This window comes from Candoia aspera, chromosome 2 (genome assembly GCF_035149785.1).
Source record: "Candoia aspera isolate rCanAsp1 chromosome 2, rCanAsp1.hap2, whole genome shotgun sequence".
NCBI lineage: Eukaryota > Metazoa > Chordata > Lepidosauria > Squamata > Boidae > Candoia > Candoia aspera.
In genome coordinates this window covers 49,238,759-49,260,404 of record NC_086154.1, presented here as the reverse complement: position 1 = coordinate 49,260,404, position 21,646 = coordinate 49,238,759, and the positions used below count along the sequence as shown (strand labels likewise).

The 21,646-nt window shown below is 36.5% G+C and overlaps 1 protein-coding gene across 1 annotated transcript in view; it reads left to right on the top strand.

Moving 5' to 3' along the window:
- Positions 1-633: 633 nt before the first annotated feature.
- The window catches only part of LOC134489974 (voltage-dependent calcium channel subunit alpha-2/delta-3-like), a 34,993-nt gene continuing 13,980 nt past the window's right edge, over positions 634-21,646 (top strand). Inside the window, exons 1-2 of the mRNA XM_063292851.1 lie at positions 634-666; positions 1,519-1,681. Of these exons, the coding sequence (XP_063148921.1) occupies positions 634-666; positions 1,519-1,681 (196 nt within the window). The remainder of the gene's footprint in view (positions 667-1,518; positions 1,682-21,646) is intronic.

Below are 21,646 nucleotides of genomic sequence, written 5' to 3'. Positions count from 1 at the left end.
CACTGCAGGGCAGGAGAAGCATGAGGTCCTGGCCTAACAACTGCAACTGGGACTATCAAAACTGCTGTTGCTAAGCAGTGCAGTCACGTAATATTTCACCTAATGATCACATCACTTAGTGACAGAAACTCCGGTCCCAATTAGGGTTGTTAAGTGGGGACTACTGTATTTTGTGGTAGCAAATTTCATAGTGTACCTAGGCCGTTGGTGAAGAAGCCCTTCCTTTTGTCCATCTTGATCATTCAACTTCACTGGGTGATCCTGAGTATGTTCTTTGTACACTTTCTCTACTCTACATGTAATTATATACATCTCTCATGATTTTCATTACTTGTCTTGTTTTTAAACAAAAAAATCTAGACCTTTTGTCAGAGAAGTTGGTCCAGCCATTAATAATTTAGGATGTCTCTGTATTTGTTCCATCCTTTTTTGCAACAGTAAATCTGGTGGATATATTTTGTTAAAGGGACCTGTACTTTTACCACAAATACCATTAATTGAGATGTTAACAATGGTAGAGATATTAACTTAATAACTCAAAAAAGTCTTTCCAACCACATTTAATTTACAGAACATGAAATAAATAGGTAGCCATGTTTGTTGTGACCCTTGTTTGAGGAGCAGCTGGAGGTCATGGCCCCAGGGGTCTTTGCCCAGGTTTGGCTGGTATGCCAATCACGGCCTTCCTGGAGGGGGAGGCACTGGCGGTATGATTACCTCTTTATTACCTCCCAACTGGATTAGTGTAATTTGCCCTACTAGGGCTGCCCTTAAAAACTACCCCAAAATGCAGAATGCAGCTGCTTGTATGCTACTGTCATGTGACATCATGCCCCAAGAGCTGTCTGGTTGCTAGTTTATTTCTATGTGTAATTTAAATTGGCTATAAAGCCATGTATGGCTTTGGGCCTAGAATCTTTGGGATCATCTGTTTGATGTAGAATCTACCTCCCCAGTGCCTACAAACAGATAGTGACTCCCAAGAGTCCCCATTTATTGGGAAATGTGACAGGAGAGGGTTCAAGGGGCGGGCATTCCCGGTGGATGCGCCTCCTCATATTGAATAGCCTCTCCCAGAGTTCAGAACAGCCACTTCCCATGTGGTGTTGCAGAGACTCATGACGATCTGGTTATTTTAGGAGGCCTTTGGAGACCGTATTGGTTAAGTGTGACGCTCTGAATATATGCAGATAGATTATTATATTGTGTTATTACAACTATGTTAGGGTTACTACTGTATTGTTTGAGATTGCTGATATTTATGATGTGTATTCCAAACTGTGAGTTTTTTGGAGTCGTCTATGATCAGAGTGGTACAAAACTGCATAAACAAATAAATAACATGTCGTACATACTGCCACTTCCAGGTTCAGTGATGGTTTGTTTGTAAGTAATAATTTATGTAATTGTTGCTGTGCATCCAATTGGGGTGCATGCTGGATTAGATGGCCTTTTGGTTTTATCCAAGAGTTTTAAGAGAGAAGTTTACAGATTATAATCACTGGTTTTCTGTTTCAGTATGAATATTTCAATGCTGTTCTCATTAATGAACAAGATGAAGATGGAAACTTCTTAGAACTGGGAAAGGAATTCATCCTTGAACCAAATGACCATTTCAATAATTTGCCTGTGAATGTCACTCTGAGTGATGTCCAAGTGCCAACAAATATGTACAACAAAGGTAAGTAAAATGTTTTCTACTGTAACATTTAGCACTGTGCAACATAACTTTTGTTGGTATAATGTCCATTAAGAATGGACTAGCTAACTGAGATGAATACATTCTGAAAATTGAAATTTATAATGCATCTATATCTTTAAAATAAAGCTTGATAAAATCTTTATCTAACAGTTTCAGTCATAAGGAAAAATAATCTATGCATGATTTCCCATTTCATTGTTACATCTTCATTCATTATGCCAGGCATAATCATCTGCGATCTTTAATATAAGTTTCTTACTCCAGGGTGACTAGCTCTGTGATAAAGTTGGAACAACTATGGTGAGGCCAAATATATTCCAGAATAAACATCTCCATGGCCTATATTCTAGAGAATAATTCAGAAATTGTCCAGCTTTTACTGCATATAAGCAATAGCCTTTTGGCAATATTGTATCTCCTTTCTCACTGCCATTCAGTGTATCTGGAGAAACTTCCTACTAGTCCAGTGAAGTGAAAGTTGTAAAATGAGGGAAATTACTATTTAATAGACAGTACCAGCACTGACATGCACCACTAAAAGTAGATAGAGTAGAGCCCAAATATTTCTTACAATTATCTCTCTATCTTGTGCAGTCCATCTTCTTTGCATAACAGAGCACAGTCCTTTATTATATTAGTGTAGCTGTAGCCAGCCTGCTTTAAAAACCTATTTTCATTCTCTGAAGGGAAAAATACATTTCACATATTTTTTTTGTTACATGCCAGAACGGCTTAGACTGATATTACAACATTAAGACCATCATAAGGGTAACAAGATTGACATTGGCCTTGGCTTCTGCAGAAGAGAAGCTGCCAAGGCTAGAACCAAAATCTGTACCTTTCTATAGGTGTTCAGTGGCTTGTAAGTATCAGCAAATTCTGTATGGATTATATGCCGCAGCCACTTTTCTGCTGAAGTGATGAAGGGGTGGGGGGAGGAAGAAGAAGAATAGATGTTATCACTCATCATATTTAGAGTTCCACATGGTTCTATATGTATAAACACTATCAGATAAAGCTTGTGTATGAAGAACATATGTTAGTTATGTCCAGAATAGATCTGGTATACCTACTGTATGTCTGAATTAAATCAGTGACTCTTAATGTAATATCATTGTGTGTGTGTGTGTGTGTGTATGTATGCACGCCTTTGACTCATTGTTGATTCCTGGCAACTGCCTGGATTATTCCCTGCAGTTTTCTTGGCAAGATTTTGGAAGTGGTTTGCCATTGCTTCCTTCCTAGGGCTGAGAGAAAGTGACTGGCCCAAAGTCACCCAGCTGGCTTTGTGCCTAAGGTGGGAATAGAACTCTCTGTCTCCCAGTTTTTAGTCTGGTGCCTTAACCACTACACCAGACTGGCTCTTCATATCATGTCATACTTAATTCTATATTTCATCTCATGGAGTCTGAGCTAAGGCAATGTTCAAGACCTCATTTAAGCATATCTACTGTCACAAATATGACAGATAGAAAAAGTTTTTTTATTGCCACTGATCTCCAATTATGGAAAGATGCTCTAAGAAAATGCTTATCTGCCTACTTTTATACCTTTTCAGCACCAGACACCAACTTCTTTTATTCTCTGAGATATTTTACCTACTGGCTTTATGCTGATCTGCTATTTTAAACCTAATTATTATTGTTTCATTATGTACACATTATTAGGTTTTTGCTTTAATTATAAACAACAGAAATTTTTTAAATTTAAGGTAGGGTATGGATTCATTACATACATAGTGGTCACTGGGGCCTAGGTATCAAACCTGCTGTTCCTTTCAATAATTTTCAGTTTTTTAAAACAAAATGTAGCTTGTAATTAACTTTTTGATTAGCGTTGTTTCATTATTGCCCCAAACTCATACCCATTTTCCCTATGACAGCAGAGAAGGGTGAGTGTACATTTTATCTTGTTGAAGGCTGCCTTTCATTAGAAGAAATAGAGTATCAAAAGTGGGTGGATCTTATCCACGATGGGGTTCAGGATCTGACCCCTTCAAAAAGTGGGGTCATCCATTCTGACATCCTTCCCACCTTCTTTTTTCCTCCTACTCAGCAGATTACAACACACTGCTTTTGATAGTAGTCTGATTTGATTGCTGATAGGAACTGCTCCTAGGGCCCCTTGCAATTACTGTGAGGGCCACAGATTGCCCATCCCCGGTGGAAGGATTTCTGATTATCCTGTCTTTTGGCACAATTGTCTAAGGGGACTATTTGTTTATTTACTTGTTTTTAAGTTAAAACCAACTTATTATTAAAATATGAGGAACATAGAGCTAGTAGAAGAGACAAGGAAAGTCTTTTCCATTAACTCTGCCCCTCCCAGCCTGGAAACTTTGTTTATTCTGCCACTGCAGTGAAACAGTCCTGTTTCTCAACTGTAACAGATCATTGAAATTCAGTTGTATGTGTTTGTGTGTGTGTGTGTGAATAATCTTCCCTCTGCCCTGCAACCTCTCTCATCTAAATCGTTGAGCTTGTCATTGTTCCATTTTGGCTGTATTTGGGCCAACTTGTATACATTTGCAATTGTATAACTGCTTCTTCATCCAAGAAAGTAGCCTGATGTCATTGTGAGAGTTTAACCAAAGCCAAAAAAAGCATCTGGGGAAGTAATGCATTAAAATGAAACATCTCTGTAAAACATTCAAAACAAAGTAACAAAGTAATACATTTTTAAAGTAACCCATGTAAAAAATATTTCTTCCAATCCTGCTATAAATGGAAAAAAAAAATCCATATTATGTTTTAAGCAGGCAATTTGGGGGGTTGCCCCATTAGCTCAGAAAAAACTCCCAGTGGAATGCTACACTTGCTGCAATTAAAAAAAAAAAATCACCCTCCCACCCCCATAAATCTCTTTATATTGTATTCAGCTTTTAGAGAATTCAGGAAAAAGATTTTAGCTGTGTTGCCAGAATTGCAGCATATTTTTCCTTGACAAATGGCAAATATTTTTAGGAATATTTTTGGCATTATTTTCAGTGGGAGATATGTTTTATTTCAACTCAACTGATAAATGTAAAACAAACAATATGTTGCTGAAAATTCAAGACTGTACTACCAGCTTTTATATCAAAATATGCCGATTGTGCAAAATGCAGAATGGGAAATTCAATCACGTGAAGAAAAAAATGGAGAAATCTTGACTAATGTCCGGTACCTATATTATGGTGATACTCATTGACACAGTATCAAATGGCAAGTTATGTATCAATAACATCTTAAATGGGCCTTTTTATTGATGCTCTTTTTGCAAGCACAAACATGGTTCTTTTTGCCAGCAATGTACATCTGCATATATAGCCACTTTTTTCCCTGTCCTTTTTCCTCATGTCATCTATTCCTTAACCTGGATATAAAACCCACCTTGGGACTAAAGTTTGTAAGAAATAATAATGATAATATATGCACCTGTGGGAAAAAATGCTAGGAAGAATGAATGAATGCACACACACAGACACACACACACAGAGAGACATACTGTGTGTGTCTGTGTGTGTGTGTGTGTCTCCTATTTACAGGTCTTACTTAATTTATTATCAACGTAATTCTGAAATTAATCTAAAGACTCTATCTGATCATTAAATTCTGGGGAGAACATTTCACCCAGTATGAGCCTCAGTTGTATCTATTGCTCAGCTGAGCAGAAGTAACCAAACAACAGCAACAACAACAAAAACAACCCACATCTGCACTGCATTGAATAGCCTGTGATATCTCCAGAGACATCTGTTTAACTGCCTGTCTTCCTTCTCTCCCTACATTTTGAGGACACATCAAGTCCTAGTGAGATACGGAGGCCTGTGCTCTTCATTCATATTTGTTGTTGCTTGCTCTTGCTAAGGAGGTTAGGAGAACAGAATAATAACCAACCAGCCCATAATTATGTCTTTGGCCCTCTGGTGATTTCACAACATGCAGTTGCATTTATAGTACCATACTTCGCTCCCCTTTTCAGTACAAAGGGTGTGTAAGGTTGAGACTTTTTTTGTCCCTGGATTGAACCTCTCTTCTTTTACAGGTACCTTTTAGATATGGTAAATTAAAAGTTCACTTATAAATACATAGACCCGGAATCCCAGAACCATGTTACTATACCTCCTTGAGACATGTATTTCTCAGGAGCTCTGCAAAATACTTCTCTATGTTGATACAGTCAACGTTTCTGGAACACAGATGATGGATGGGAAAGGGAATTGTTTATTCCTTATTTCTGGCCACAGTCCTTACTTCTCTGTGTTGGAAGACTAGCTGCTGGCTCTGTATAGCTGTACAGTATAGGTGGGATAAGGATTTTAACTTGCTTCTGATGGTGTATAAGAGTGGAAACCTACTAAAAAATCTGAAAAATGTAGAATTTCTGTTCTTGGTTTCATTTTCTTAATCTCTGTTATTTCTGTTTTACAGCCATAAAAACTCATAATTTTATACAGTAAAAATATGATGTACAGTATATGCCTATTTTTTCATATTGAGTTAAATCAACAATTGTTATTCTAGTGTTATGGGATGAGGGAGCTATTAAAGGTCACAAAACAAAGGTCTTAACCATAAGAGAGAGTTGATGTCTGGCTATTTGAAAATTGCTAATGTCAACACATGGAGGGGAGAGCAGGGTCATTATCTCCATGTACTAATCTGGTCTATACACACAGAATGAATCAACTCATCTATATTGTGATTTGGTTGAGTAGAGAATAGGAATGGTAGCTAGGATGTGAAATGCTTAAGTAGTTGGCTTTAGAATGGGAGAGGTCCATGGTTAAGTTGATGGATTGCCATGGAAACCCATTAGATGATTTTGGACCAGTTGCTATCTCGCAAGACAAAAAGTTGTTGTGAGGCAATACTGAAGGAGGAAATGATATGTATACTACCAGACATAATTCTAATGAGTAAACTCCCTCCCCACTTAAGTCAGTGAATAAAAACAGATTATGAGTGCCTGAAAAGCTAATGTCTCTTGAATGAATGAAGAATCATGTCCTCACATAGTTGGCATTCAAACACTTTTGCTCTCATTTGCCCTTCTCAACAGTTTGTATCATTTTGATTTTCAGCCATAAGCTATTTCAGCCATATGCTTCTTCACACAACAACAGGATTAAATAGGAATTGATTCAAAGTTAGGTAATGTTAATTCTATACATTGAGATTTAAGCAAAGAACAATGCAAATATATGTTCAGTGAAAAGTATTTCTTAAAGATAAAATATGAGCAAATTCAGTTTTAAAATTATGATATTAACATAATAAAAATAAAAACTACAAACAGAATCCTATAGTTCCATGCATCAGATGTTCTTAAATAGCTACATATATGTCAAATAATCCAAAGAACCACCACCCCCCAGATTTTTTTTCTCCCAGCCTCATCAAGCAACACCATTCCTCTTGATAAAGATTCACATTATACAATTAAATAAAATACTGTGGAATTCTCTAGGGAAAAAAATGTATTCAATCTTCCATTTGCCCTATTGGCAAATAAGCATTTCCTGATATAATTTCTCATTTCCATTTAGAGAATGCTCTGAATGATTTACTTACTTGCCACTGATAAGCTACAAGCAAACAAAGAAAGTGAAGAAGATGTTACAGTTTTGTTGTCACCACCCAATCTTGTCTGTTATGTTCCAGCACATAAGGTTACAAATATCCTGGATACAAACAGTAAAGAAAAAAGCTTAGTAAGTGATTGTAGATTCCATCTTGCTCACATCTCTAGGTTTCATTTGGTAGGATTCAGGTCAAGTATGGTAAACTACAATTATCAGTTTCAAGCATAAGTACAGACAGCATGACCTGGGTTTAGTGGTGAATATGGGAGTAAATCACTTTATTTACAAGATGAATAATTAAAATATCCATAGTAACTAATATAACTATGTCACTATGCGAGATGGGTGGCTATACAAATGTGATAAATGAATAAATAAAATAAAGCATCCACAGTAACCAATATAAAATAATAAAATGTTCATAGTAACAATATAAACAATAAAACGTTCACAAAAAATAAACAACTGTAATGAGATTACAATAAAATCAGTCACTAGTTAATAGTCCTATAATCATATGTGACCTCGACTAATATTCCAATTCATAATAACCAATATACATACAATGTGACCATCAATGACCAAAGATACTCTGGAATTGCTCAGTCTTGAGTGCTTTCCAGAAGGCCTGGACTGTGAGGGCCAGTCCAATTCCGTAATGTTGGTGCCATCATGAAGAATTACTGTGTCTTCGTTTTAGCACCCCTCCCTAATCTCCCCAAAATGAGTTTAACCAAGAAACTCCTCCGAGATGAGCATATTGAAATGGAGTCTTAATTCTGCCTGGAGGAGGCAATTCTGAAAATACCCAGGTGCCAAGCCATCTAGGACAAAGGACTTCAGGTTGCACGGAAGTCTACTGGCAAGCAGTGCAGGGCCCTGAGCACAGAGGTAATATACTACTGGCAGTTAATACCTGCCAGCTTTCGTTTAGTTTATTCAATTCAAGGTCATAGACCAAATAATACAATTATAAAAAGAAAAATTTGTCTTACAGGTAAAATAGTATAAAAGCCAGGCAGGAAGTAGAAGAGAAGTATAAGTGCTTTGCTATGCCATAGTATGCTATGGTATAGGCATAGGCATACTATGGTTTGGTACAGTATATACCATACTGCTATGGTATAGGTTCAGCGCTTTGGTTATATCTGAGTTTGGTCAAGTTCCTTTTTTTTCCTTTCCTCCACTGGTGTTCTAGGCATCTCTTTTGTCATTTCTTTTCCCAGAGCTCTTCAACAAATCAAGAAACTAACCATGTTTAGTGAGCAGGGAGAAGCCTCTCAGAACCAGTCTTATTAAAAGCCTAGGTTGCTTTCTATTGCTAGCAGCTGACCAGATAACCACTTTAACAGTGCAAGAACAGACAAGTGAGCTGACTGCACATTATTACTGAATGCTAATTAAGTAATCATTTTGTACTGATTTAATTAAGCATCATTAAGTGATGATTTATTTTATCTTGATGGACTAGATAGGCCAGATGCAATAATCAACAATCTCACTTTTTTGGATATGTAGCAATTGATTAGTTACAGATTAAACACTGAAGGTGATTGGCAGTGAGGAAAGTGACCGAAATCTTTCTAATCAACTTTGGCAGGACTGCAGGAGTTTTAAGTTCATATCTTGGTAGAGTTCAAAGGAATATGGAGCAATAAGGATAGGAAGGAAGGTCTCTGATACCAAACCTTTTGGGAGTATGGGAGCATAACCCTTTTACCCAATAATCATTTCATGTTCAAGATGGCTATCTGTTTATTTATTTGATGAATCCAAGTTTCATTTGATCAATTTTTATTTAATCAATTTTTATTTCATTTAAATTTTATTTGATCAATCCAAGTTATTTTTATATTTATTATTATATTATTAGGTATGGTCGCCGCCTTGAGTTATTTATAAAAATAAGAAAGGCAGGATTAAAAATAAATAAATAAATAAATAAGTTAGCGACAGAGTTGTTATACAGAACAAGAATATTTCTCACACTCCCCCTTTACAATTATGGCTTTAGGTTTTATTCAGCAGCAGAATAGAAACCATCTCAGAGTAAATAAGGAACACCTCTAAATGTGAAACGGAAAGATACGGAATCCATCAGGTCATATTATTCTTATAAGTTATACACACGTCAATAATTGGCTTTTGAAAAAGGATACTTTGTAAAACCCAGGGTTTTTTTTCCAGTTCAGATCTCTGCAGGATTTGTATTTCTAGTCTGAACAAGCTGTTTGCTTCTCCAAATGTAAGGGTCATGCTGGTGGGCTCCAGACTTTCATTTTTGAAAATGGACTTAAAATGTCTCTTGATCTCTTCAGCCCAGTGAAAGTAGGAGAAGACCATGTGTGGGAGGAAGTCATTCCATCATGAGGTTTCTACTGGCTTTCTTTCTCTCTTGAGCTGAGTTGCTAAAAGTTGATAAATGCAGACTGTAATCAAAGCTCTGATTGCTTTGGAGAAGAATTCTTTGGAGTGTATGAGCCTTGTCGAAAATATATTGAAATGTGATGAACCACAGCCACTTCAGATAAAGTAGTTTTTTTTTCCCATTTAAAAAGAGCAATGAATATCATTCAGTCATCGTTCCAGGAGCTTTTTCCAGGCGACTGTCAAGCTAAGATTATCTATTTTTTCTTGAATATTATAACCAGAGCCTTTTTCATCTTTCGAATGATACACTCTGATTATAAAATACAATTGGCAGTTACACAGAAATCACTTCCTTCAAGGTACTAAAAATATGAAATAAAATCTCAGCAGCCAGTTGCAGAGTATAATTTGTTGGCTTTCATGCTTGATAATCCTTCATGCATCACAACACTGAAAATTCACATATGCTGGATGCACGATTTGGGAAGAGGAGGGGAAAGCAATGCACCACTTGTATACTTGTCTTAATCTGCAAAACACTAAAATTTCATTAAGTGGCATGTTGATTGTTTGCTATTTGGTATTGCTTGCTGTTTAAATTATTTGGTCCTTGCATTAGCACTTTCTATAAAAGTATTACCTGTACTGAAGTATTTCATTCTTGCCAGTACATATACAGTAACAGTAGTTTATTCTTATGAAGGAACAACATCTTTGTAATGCAAGGTGATAAAATCTGCTATCATGTGACATGCAAGATAATAGGAGTATGGGACACAATCAATATTGCCTCAGTAGTGGGGAGCCCTCAAGCCACCTTTTCAGCAACCATGATGGGCTGGAGGATGGAAAGTGACAATTGGTGGGAGAAGATGGAACAGAATACATCTTGATACATTTTGGGTGGCATTGTGCAGACAGGCAAATATCGGCTAGTTTAGACTACCTGCACTGTTAGAACAATCAACCGTGCACTGTGTAACTGTGTTACCAGATTAACTGAATGTTCTAAGATTTCACAAAGTGCCCTAAAACTCTGAAAAATCTGCATCTGTGTCTAAGTCTGAGGCAGAGTTGAACCTACCTCAGGTGTTACATTGCTTCATCCCCAAAGCTCTATGGAGGTTGCATGGCATCAAAGGATAGCACCAAATCTGCAGACACCCCTGTTCACAAACATCAGTACACATGTCACACACTTATGCTGATGTACACTCATTCACCTCTTTATGCACTTTTCACTACCAGGAGTCTTCTAGATATATTAGGATAGCAACCTCTGTAATTCCTATCCAGCATGTTTGTGTTTGTGTGTCTATATGCCCATGGCTGGCTAGATTGGCTGGGAATTCTAAGAATCATAGATATGGGGACTTTCCATATTATGGATGGCTGCCAAACCAGCAGTATCAAGAACTATAGAAACATAATGAAGAGATCCAAAACACTGTTTTAATCACATGCTCATGTATGGAATGGTACCTTTGTGTTTTTTTTAAATGAAAAGGCAGGAAATGGTTAGAAATGGGTCAGTTGAGCCTCTCAGGGAAGATCTAAAGTGCCATGGAGGACTCATTGGAGGACTCACCCTTCTGTTGGAGATAAGAACAGCAGAGGCAGAGCTTTCCCCATACATGCAGGTATTGTTTATTTGTTTATTTATTTAGGAGATCTATAGGCCATATATGAAAAACAGGCATCTCTTTGTAGAATGATCTGGCCATGTGCGTGTAATGGGCTGTAAGAGTAACCTTGATGAACAGGAGAAAGAACCACAACCAAGTCAACAGTCAGATAAAAGGAATTTGAGTCCGAGGCAGAAGTGTAATTTGAGAAAGCGGCTCAGGCTTCACCCTCCCTAGTTCTCTTGAAGATAGAGGGAGGGAGGGGAGAGGCACATTCAGACTTGCAAGATTCTGTTACTGGAACCTTAAAATAAAAGTAGTGTTGGCATTCATAACTTTGGTTTCCTAGCCTGGTCTGTCTCGAAGGGATTACATCAATCTTGCACGTCTCTTTATTCAGAGATGCCTTACAGATAGGGGACTGGACAGAGTAGAAAATGCAATAAAGCAACAAAATGACCCTATAGCTCTCAGTGCTGCTGGCACATCCCAGCTTGCTTTGCTTGGTGTATTGGAGTGGGTGGCGTGTGCAGTAGCCTTAATCCCAGGCATCAGTTTCAAATGACCAGGAGCAGTTTGCAGAAATGACCTATAATGTAAATTGAGTGTTCCATATATTGATGTTTCCAGCAGCAGCTTTCTTTCAACGAGTGATCTAATCTTATCACAAGTAGAAATAGATTTTTATTTGTATTCTGCAGAGTTATTTTCTTTGGGGCACCATTACTTATAATAGCTTCCTTCCAAATCTGCTTTCCTACAAAACTGCTCCATTGTTTAAATTAATAGCCTGCTTGTTCACAGTTCACTGCTGTGGATTTTTCAGCTGCAGTCCCTTTTCCAGTGATAAAGTGGCTGAGCTTTGGAGATTTGTTTAGTGAAGTCAGGATGCTTACATCATATATTTTCAGGTTTCAAGTATGGAGAATTCCTGATGCGAAAAAATAACCCATTTAAAATATATTATTATTATGAACCACCCTGGAAAAAAATTACATTAAAAGATGCTTTGAGAAAAGAGAATCATACTGCTAGTTTATGTTTCTCATTTCTCATTCATGTTGCTAGTTTCTAGATTTTCATTTCTATTGTTATTGCTATTATTATTTCTGTGTAATGTTACCCAACATTTCTGTTAGTGGACAAAACACATAAAATTCCATCTATAGAAATTCAGCAGAACTTCTTAAATATATTTATTATATAAATATATAAATTTATGTAGTTGCTTCTGATTTTCTGTGACTGAGTGGGCATAATTTCACCGGGATAGACTGTCAATAACAGCTTCTTTGAGTTCTTATTAGCTCTTGCTTATGTCATCAGTGATGGTATCTAGCCACCTTGTCTTCTTTTAGTCTGTTGTTGTTGTTTAGCCCTTTCCAATTATCTAGCTGGTTTGTACAGTGGAAGGCATTTGAGTAATCAACAAAGCAAAAATAGACATTTGCTTGGAACTCCCTTGCCTTTTTTATTACCCATTGGATGTTATCAATGTGATCTTGAGTGTCTTGTTGTTCTAAATCCAGCAGATACATCTGGCAGTTGTCATGTATTGTTGAAGTCTGGATTGCAAAAAAAAAAAAGAGTCCCTCTTTTGGGGGAGATGGGCGGTAATTAAATTTGAATAATAAATAAATAAATAAATAAAATCTTGAGTACTATCTTACTAGTGCATGAAATAAGTTCAATTTTTGGTAGTTTGAACATTTTTTAGTACTGTCCATTTTTGGTATTGGAATATAAATGGATTTTTTCCTCCAGTCCCTCAACCACTGTTGCATTTTCCAAACCACAAGAAGCAATTTAACTGCATCTTCTTGTACGACTCTTTAAACAGTTCTGCTGGTGTTTCATCCGCTCCTCCATGTTTGTTGTTAGCAGTATTTTCTAGAGCCATTTAGCTTAATTTTCCCGTTCATTGATCAAACATTCATACATATCAATTACAGTTCTGTATATTCTCATCATCTCTTCTGTATGTTTCTCTTTCTCCAGTAGATCTTTGCCACTTTAAGTTTAATCATGCCCTTATTTGAATAAAGATTTCCTTTAATTTCAGTACATTTTCTTAAATATTTTTGTCATTCTCATGAGATTGTTATCCTCAATTTCTTTGCATTGCTTATTTAGATATATTACCGTCTGTTCTTGCTTCTCTCAGCATTTAGTTGGGCACATTTTCTTCTGCCTATATTGCCTTTTGCTTTCCATCTTTCTTCAACTATTTTCAACATGTCAACGGAAAGCTATTCTGCTCGTGTTGCTTTTCTGTTTGCCTTTTGCTTTTTGCATTTCAGGATATTTTACTTGCTTCATCATTATTGACAACTGGAATTTCAGTCCAGAGTTCTTCAGGCACTCCATTTATCAGACCTAATCCTTTAAATCTATTCTTTACCTTCACTGCATAATTATGTGGTTATTGTTGAGACTGTATGTTGTTGATCTAATTATTTTATTTGTTTTCTTTAGTTTACTTTGTAATTTTGCAAAAAGGAATTCATAATCTGAGCCTCAGACAGCACCAGACCTTGTTTTACTGACTGAATAGAGCTTCTCCATCTCTTCTGTCAGAACAGATAGTCAATTCAATTGCAGTGCTGTCCATATTTTAGTTTGTTGGAAGACTCATTTAACTATAAGCATTAAATTGTCTTGGCAGGACTCTTTTGGTCTGTCACCTCCTTTGTTTCCTTCACTAAGGCCAAATTTTTCCATTATTCTAGATGCTATTTTACTTCCAACTTTAGGATTCCAATCACCTATAATTAGTATAATATCCTTCTATTGTTATTTGGATAAGGTGTTGTGAATTGCTATTTGGAGCATAGACTTGTTAGAACATACAGACCACTATAATATTTATTGGATTGACTTGGATTCAAATTAAGGCCATTCTGATGTTTATGGAGGTTGTATCCAAGCACTGAATTTTTGTTAATAAAAATACCATTTGAAGGAGGGTTATATCCAAGCAGTTTTGTTCTTAATGATGTCTATGCTATTTCTTTTCTGCAATAGAAGAATCTGATGCTCCTCTGATGTGAAGTGACCCATTCCAGTCTGTTTCAGCTGGATGATTCTCAGAATGTCAGTGTCCAGTTTTGACCATTTTTCTCTGATAAAATCAAGTTGCTGGTTATTTTTCACAAGTTACCAAAACAGTGAACAGGTGGAAATTGCCTCTTCTTTAAGACTGCAACCATTATACCTGTGCCTAAAAAATCTACGATCTCATGTCTTAATGATTATCGGTCGATAGCACTTACCCCTATTATGATGAAATGTTTTGAGAGGCTGATAAAGGACCATATTGTCTCCAGATTCCCTCCATCGTTTGATCCACTTCAGTTTGCTTACTGGCAGAACCGCTCTATAGAAGATGCAATCTCCTCTGTTCTCTATTTGAGCATGGCACATTTAGAGGAGAAGAACAGCTATGTGTGATTGCTGTTTGTTGATTTCAGCTGAGCATTTAATACAATCGTACCTCAGCATCTGGTAGACAAACTGGGTTCTTTGGGTTTTAGTACTCCTTTGTGTAATTGGCTACTTGACTTCCTCACTGATAGACCCCAGTCAGTGTGACTTGGAAATAATATCCCCAGCCCTGTTTCCTTGAGCATTGGTTCTCCTCAGGGCTGTGTCCTGAGCCCGTTGCTGTTCACCCTGATGACCCACGACTGTTGTGCCAGGTTTACCACCAGTTCTGTTGTGAAGTATGCGGATGATACGGCGGTGGTGGGTCTTCTCAGGGATGACAATGACTGGGCTTATAGGGAGGAGGTGAAGGGTTTGGTGGAGCGGTGTAATATAAACAGCCTGGTTCTAAATGTTGAACAAACCAAGGAGATTATCATTGATTTTAGAAAGAACCGGCCCAGCCATACACCACTCTTTATTAATGACATAGCTGTGGAGTCAGTCAGTAGCATCAGGTATCTGGGGTGCAGATAATGAATAGTCTGACTTGGTCTCTTAATACTAAATCTTTGGTAAAACGAGCACAGCAGCGTCTTTATTTTTTGCGCCTGATGAGAAAAGCACATCTCCCACCTCCCATCTTTGTTACTTTCTATAGAGGCACTATAGAGAGTGTATTGACCAACTGTATTTCTATCTGGTTTGGAGGTTGTAGTGCAGGACAATTCAGGACATAGCACATACACGCTGTCTGTCCAGAGCCTGAAATATTGTTAGTGACCCCTTCTACCCCCATTATGGCTTGTTCTCCTTGTTGCCCTCTGGGAAAAGGTTCTGCTGCATCCAATGTAGAAAGCTAGATTAAGCAATGGTTTTGTTCCCTGGGCTTTTAGACTCCTGAATTCTTAATAACCCCTTCTCACTCCATGGTTACACATGCTGGGTGTAGGACCAATATTTATTAGGGATAAAGATTAGAAGAGTGAAATGGGTAAAGAATGTATATTACATATTGTAGTAATTATGGTATTCTTATTTTATTGCTTGAGCCAATTGCAATGAAATTTCATTTTAATGTACACTTTGGTGTATAGTGAAATGACAATAAAAGTTTATGTTATCTTCTTTTATATAAAAAGAATGGGAGAAAACAGAGAAGAGTTTTGCCAGACACCTATATACAGGTGTCTCCTTTGAAAGTAACCATTGTTATTCTTGTTTTATAACTTTATATTCCATGTAATAAAGACTATTAATTAGAACTTTCAAATTCTTCTTCTTTGGACTAATTCTTTCCAGTCCTGGCTGTCTGGGGGAAGGTCTGATGTTCACCTTGGTACTTGATTCTGACTTTCATTCATCAACAACCAGATGTCCTTTTGTCTTTATTCCAAACACTTCATGAACAACAGTGTTACATAAATTTGCTCACTGCTCTTTGCCAGTAGCTCTCTGGACACCTTCAACCTGGAAGTTAATCTTCTAGTATCATGTTGACATTGTCCTGGTTGTGAATGTCCATTTGGTTTTCCTGGCAGAATACTGGAAAGAATTGCTGTTTCATTCTCCAGTGGACAATATTTAGTTAGTCCTTTCATATTTGACTTGCATGGTGTGGGTGACCCATGTGTACTCTCATAGTGTCATTGGGATGCACAAGCCCCTTTACAACTGCAGTATAAATATAACATGTTTATATGTAAGCGTACTCATACTCATACAAACTGACACTTCCAAGACAACTTACAACAACAGAATCACATGAACAATACAATAACATAAAAAATCCACACACAAAAATCACACACCAGCAGTTAAAATATCCTGTATTAATCTGAGGGAATCACAGCTAAAACCTGGAATAGAACAGTAGAACACTAATTGGGATGACTTAAAACTAATATTTTTTAGGGAAAAAAATCTTTTGAAAAACAGTTACCAAATATATTTTGTTTAATAATATTATAGAAAAGAATGTCTTTCAACAATCCTACATAATGTTAAGAAATTGTTTTGGTTTTAATGGGATTTTATTGGAATTTTACCGTGTATTTATTTGAGTTTTTATTGTATATTTATTCTGTGTTGTAAACCACCCAGAGTCCCTCCGGTCGGAGGAGATGGGCGGTGACAAATTTGATTGATTGATTGATTGATAGATAGATAGATAGATAGATAGATAAATAAATAAATAATAGATTTTCTACCCCTACCAAGTGGCCAGTCTTTTCAATTGCATCCAACCTATATACAAACTATAATTTTGCATAGTGTTCAGATAAATAATTAAGCCCCTGCTTTGTAAAATCCAGTTGTTTGTGCAACTTTTTCACTTGTGTATGAAGTTTGAGATAAATAAATAACTTCTTTCCTGTGTTTTGTTTTGCTTTGGTCTTGGTCTTTGTGTTTTATTTTAGTCTTTGTTATATGCACAGATACACACACAGACATATATACATACAGTTTCAAGTATGGAGAAGTCCAGAACACACATGGAATCCTTTACATTTTCATAGTACACTTCAGTAAAAGAGTGCACTGTATTCCTGCTGTAGAAAAAAATGCCCATTTCTGAATGCTATCTCTATCATACTGACTGAGGATGTGAAAAGTTTCTGCATCAGAAACATAGCTTTCACTATAAATACAGAAATGTCAAGTTGCCCTTTAAATTTAAAGCAGGATGACTTGGTATATTGTGTTTCATAAAAATAATTTTACAACTTTCTGAGATTTATGGCGATGACATTTGAAAGACTCAACAACTGGAAGAAAAGTCACAGTATACAATAGTTGCCACAAAAACATCTGCTGGGATACTAATCCAAATCTTTACATTTTATGGCAGATGATGTCATCATTAAATGCTTTTGGGAGCCTTTTGGGACTATTTATGCCAGGCCTGCATCCAACTGGTGATGAAAAAAGTATAATTGTTGTAGCTTTTGTTTATAGTGCAGGAGAAAGGTTTATAATTGCATAAAGATATACACCTTCCTCCTTCATTGTTCTTTTAGGCCATGGCTTCTTTACTTTTACTTCATCTGCTATTTTGAAATATGGGTGTCATTCAGTTCTCATGGAGAACAGAGTTTACTTTGATTTCTCTTGGAAAATTTGTTGGCAAAAGAAGGTGCTCTATTAAGCATTAACACTTATTTTACTTATTCTTGTTTCAGAACATATCAGATTTTATGTTTTATTCCAGTTTTTTTGTTGTTGTTCTAATTTTTTTTTCCTTTAGCATAATTCAGCAAGAGGTACATTCTAGTGCAAAACACCTTCTTGGAAAGTGCATCAACCTGAGTTTATTTAAATGTTTCTGTGTGGTGTGTTGTAATTCTAGGTACTTCTAAAGGGAGATTTCCTATAGCATAACATAACAACAACAACAACAGCAACAGCAACAACAACAATCAATATCTAGAAGCCCTGGATAGGAAGATGAGAAAAATATTGACAGTGAATCATGCCCTTCATCCATGAAGCACCATTGACAGACTGTTTACCAAGAAGCACAGGTGGGCATGGAATGTTGCAAGTACACCAGACAGTTGAAGAACAAAAAAGGGCATTGGAAGAATATCTGAAGGACAGTGAAGAAGATGCACTGAAGCTAGTACACCATGAAGGCCCCCTGAACGCCAAAGAGACCAAACTGGCCTGTAAGAAAGACCAAATGAAGAACAGAAAAGAGACACGACAAGGCAAAGTCTTACACGGCCAGTACATTAAAAAAAAACAAAAAACTAGCAGGCAAAGCAGATAACAACAAGACCTGGCAACGGCTCAGAGCAGGAAAGTTAAAGAAAGAGAGAGGGGGGCTAATTCTGGCTGCCCAAGACCAAACCTTAAGAACAAATGCATATAAAGCCAGAATTGAGAAGACAGCAACAGACAGCAAAGGCCGCCTCTGCAAAGAAGCTGAAGAAACAGGGGACCACCTAGTTAGCTGCTGCAAGACGATTGCACAGACTGATTACAAACACTGGCATAACAGAGTAGCAACAATGGTTCATTGAGATATCTGCAAGGAATATCACTTGCCTGCAAGCAAGAACTGGTGGGACCACAAAATAGACAAAAGTAATAGAAAATGAAGAAGGGAAAGTGCTCTGGGACTTTTGAATTCAAACAGACAAGCACCTGCCACACAATACCGCTGACTTAACAATTGTTGATAAGAAAGACAAACAAGTCTGGATGGTGGACACTGCAACACCTGGAGACAGCAGAATAGAAGAGAAAGAACTGGAGAAAATCACCAAACACAAAGACCAGCAAATAGAAGCAGAATCCATGATTGGGTTCTATGATACCCAAAAGATCCAAGACAGAACAAGTTGGTCTGATATTGGACTCAAAATTTATTGTGGGGTTTTGTGAAGGATACTGTTACCTAGTTATTGCAATTAGCCATTCCATGGTCTCGTGGTTTGAGTCTAACATTCATAGCAAACCATCACTCACAGATTTTTTTCCCCCCCAGAAATAGGGAATGGGAGGGTGACCCACTTTTAATATATCAACCTATCTGCATTATGACTGCATGTGTATTAAAAATAGGTTTAGGACTCTGGAAGGTAGGGTTGTAGTTAAGCTATAGAAATAAGAAAATTTTAAAAGTTCATATGCTGTTTTTTTCTAATTGGGCATGATACAGAACAAAATCAGTTACTACCCAGATCCAAATTTGTAAAGTTCATGAATCTGGATAAATTGGCACCCTATTATCCAGACATGCTTCATCAAAATGAGTTTGATGTATGCAGCAAACTGTGACAATACTGCATATGGCTGGATTTTGATGTATTAAAATTTACTGAAACTGTATGCATCTGCACATGCATTAACAGGAATTAGTAGCACGAGTTTTAGAAATGTCTCCAATTCACTCTGGATTATGTAAACATCTGGAATTTTGTATCAAGAGGTCCTGGTTGTCCCAGGAAAATAGTTAATCAAGATCTGATGGATAACATCTTTACCCATCTCTTTTTATTTCACTAGCAGGCAGTAGTATTTATCACCAAGCTTATATGAATATACTACTAAGTTATATTTTTGCATTCAGAACTTATTTAGCAGGATCCTATAAATCCCATTTTGAAATAAAAATTTAAAACTCTAGCATGTATATTTATAAAGAGCAATCAAATTCAGGGGAAACTTTTCCTAACTGCACCTTTTCTTATAACTACTTTCATTATTGTCAATGTTTCTCAGTGTCAGTTCTGTATTGGAATTATGGGAAATTAGGACAAGCATATTTGGAGATTATCAGGGTGAAGAAGGCTGAGTCTTAATATGCTTACACCTATTGGCACCATTGTGGGCTACTTTAATTACAAAGGAATGAGAATGCTTTTATTTTCTAAAGACCTACTAAGGCTAAGCATATATGAAATATAACAATCATTTTGGCCTCTTAATTTATCCACTTATTTATGAAAATGACCCTACAGAGATTTGCTCCTGAATATTGATTTTCCAAGTATCATTTGCCATGTGTGAGTAAAGCTTCATCAGAGACATGTTTTATGCATTTACTCTTGAGACAAGCATGGATATACCAAGAATCTATTAAGTGTGCTCCTGTCTATCTTCTTTGCCAATGAGCTAATGTAAGAGTGGTTTGTGGGAGGGTGTTTGCATGAGAAAGGATTGCCTTGAGTATAATTGCGATAAAGAATTATCTTCTGTCCAATTTTGTCTTCTTTCTTAAAACTGCATACTATAGTCTGAATTCAGTGGAGTACATACTTTGTTTTGTGTTCAAATGTTTACAAGTTTCACAATATACATTAAGGCTGGTCTGATAAAACCAAGTCTCACAGGTAGAATTACACAAGTCAAACAAGGTATGTTTGGGATTTGGTCTGCAGAAGAAGCTTGGAAAAATAAAGCCAGAAAGGGGAACATGGCTGGGTAGGATTCTATGACAATTTCAGGCAAAATGAGAAGTATGTCAATCTAGTGAGTAGTCTGGAATACCAAGTGCTGTTGCATTATGAATGTGTACATAACAAACAAACATACCCATCACACTGTTTTCTTCCATGATAAGCAATTTCACATGGAGCACAAACAAGGAGCAGTGAGCCAAAGAAATTAAAGACATGAGATAAGTGACAAGAAAGCAAGCATAGCTTTCACCCCTGCCATCATCCACTACACTTCTCTAATCCTTTCTCTCTTTGCAAACTATCCTTGTTCCCACTATATCTATATACTGCTTCATAAACTGTCTTTTGTTCCTGAGACTTCTCACTTCTTCCCTTTTGAGGATTTAATCAATTCTATACAACCACAAGGGTCTTGATTTTTCCCTTTCTCTTTTTTTAATAAGAATTTTGTTAAGTTTAAAGCAAAGACAAAAACTACAAAAAAACTATACAATTGAGAAGCACAAGAAAAAGAATGGTAAAGATTACATAAAGAAGTGACTTCCGACTTTCAACAAGAATATACAGCAATTTCCGTAATCAATCCCTTACTCTATATCAAACCAAGATCACATTATTTCTATAAATCAATCCATCAGCACACATAGAAATCACTAAATAATTGCTCCTTCCCCTTATATTAAAGAAAAAAAAATGTATAGATCTCTAAACCAGCTTCCCTCCCCTAAACACAACATTTATTCAGTTATTTCCTTCCTAACGCTATTCTATATATTTCTGTCCAATATAATAAAAAAATCAAATTATAAAAACATATGAATTGTCTGTTCTTATAATTAATAATACTGCAACAATCTTAACACTATTAAACCTAAAACCAAGTAATTATTATTATACCTTATAGACACCTTATAAATCTTAAAAATCAAACAAACCTTAAAAAGAGACCAGTAAATCTTAATCCAAATCATTAAAAAGATATAAAATCATAAAAATCCTCATTGTCAATCTGATTAAGTATTCTTAAATTTTACCCCACTTTGAAATATAT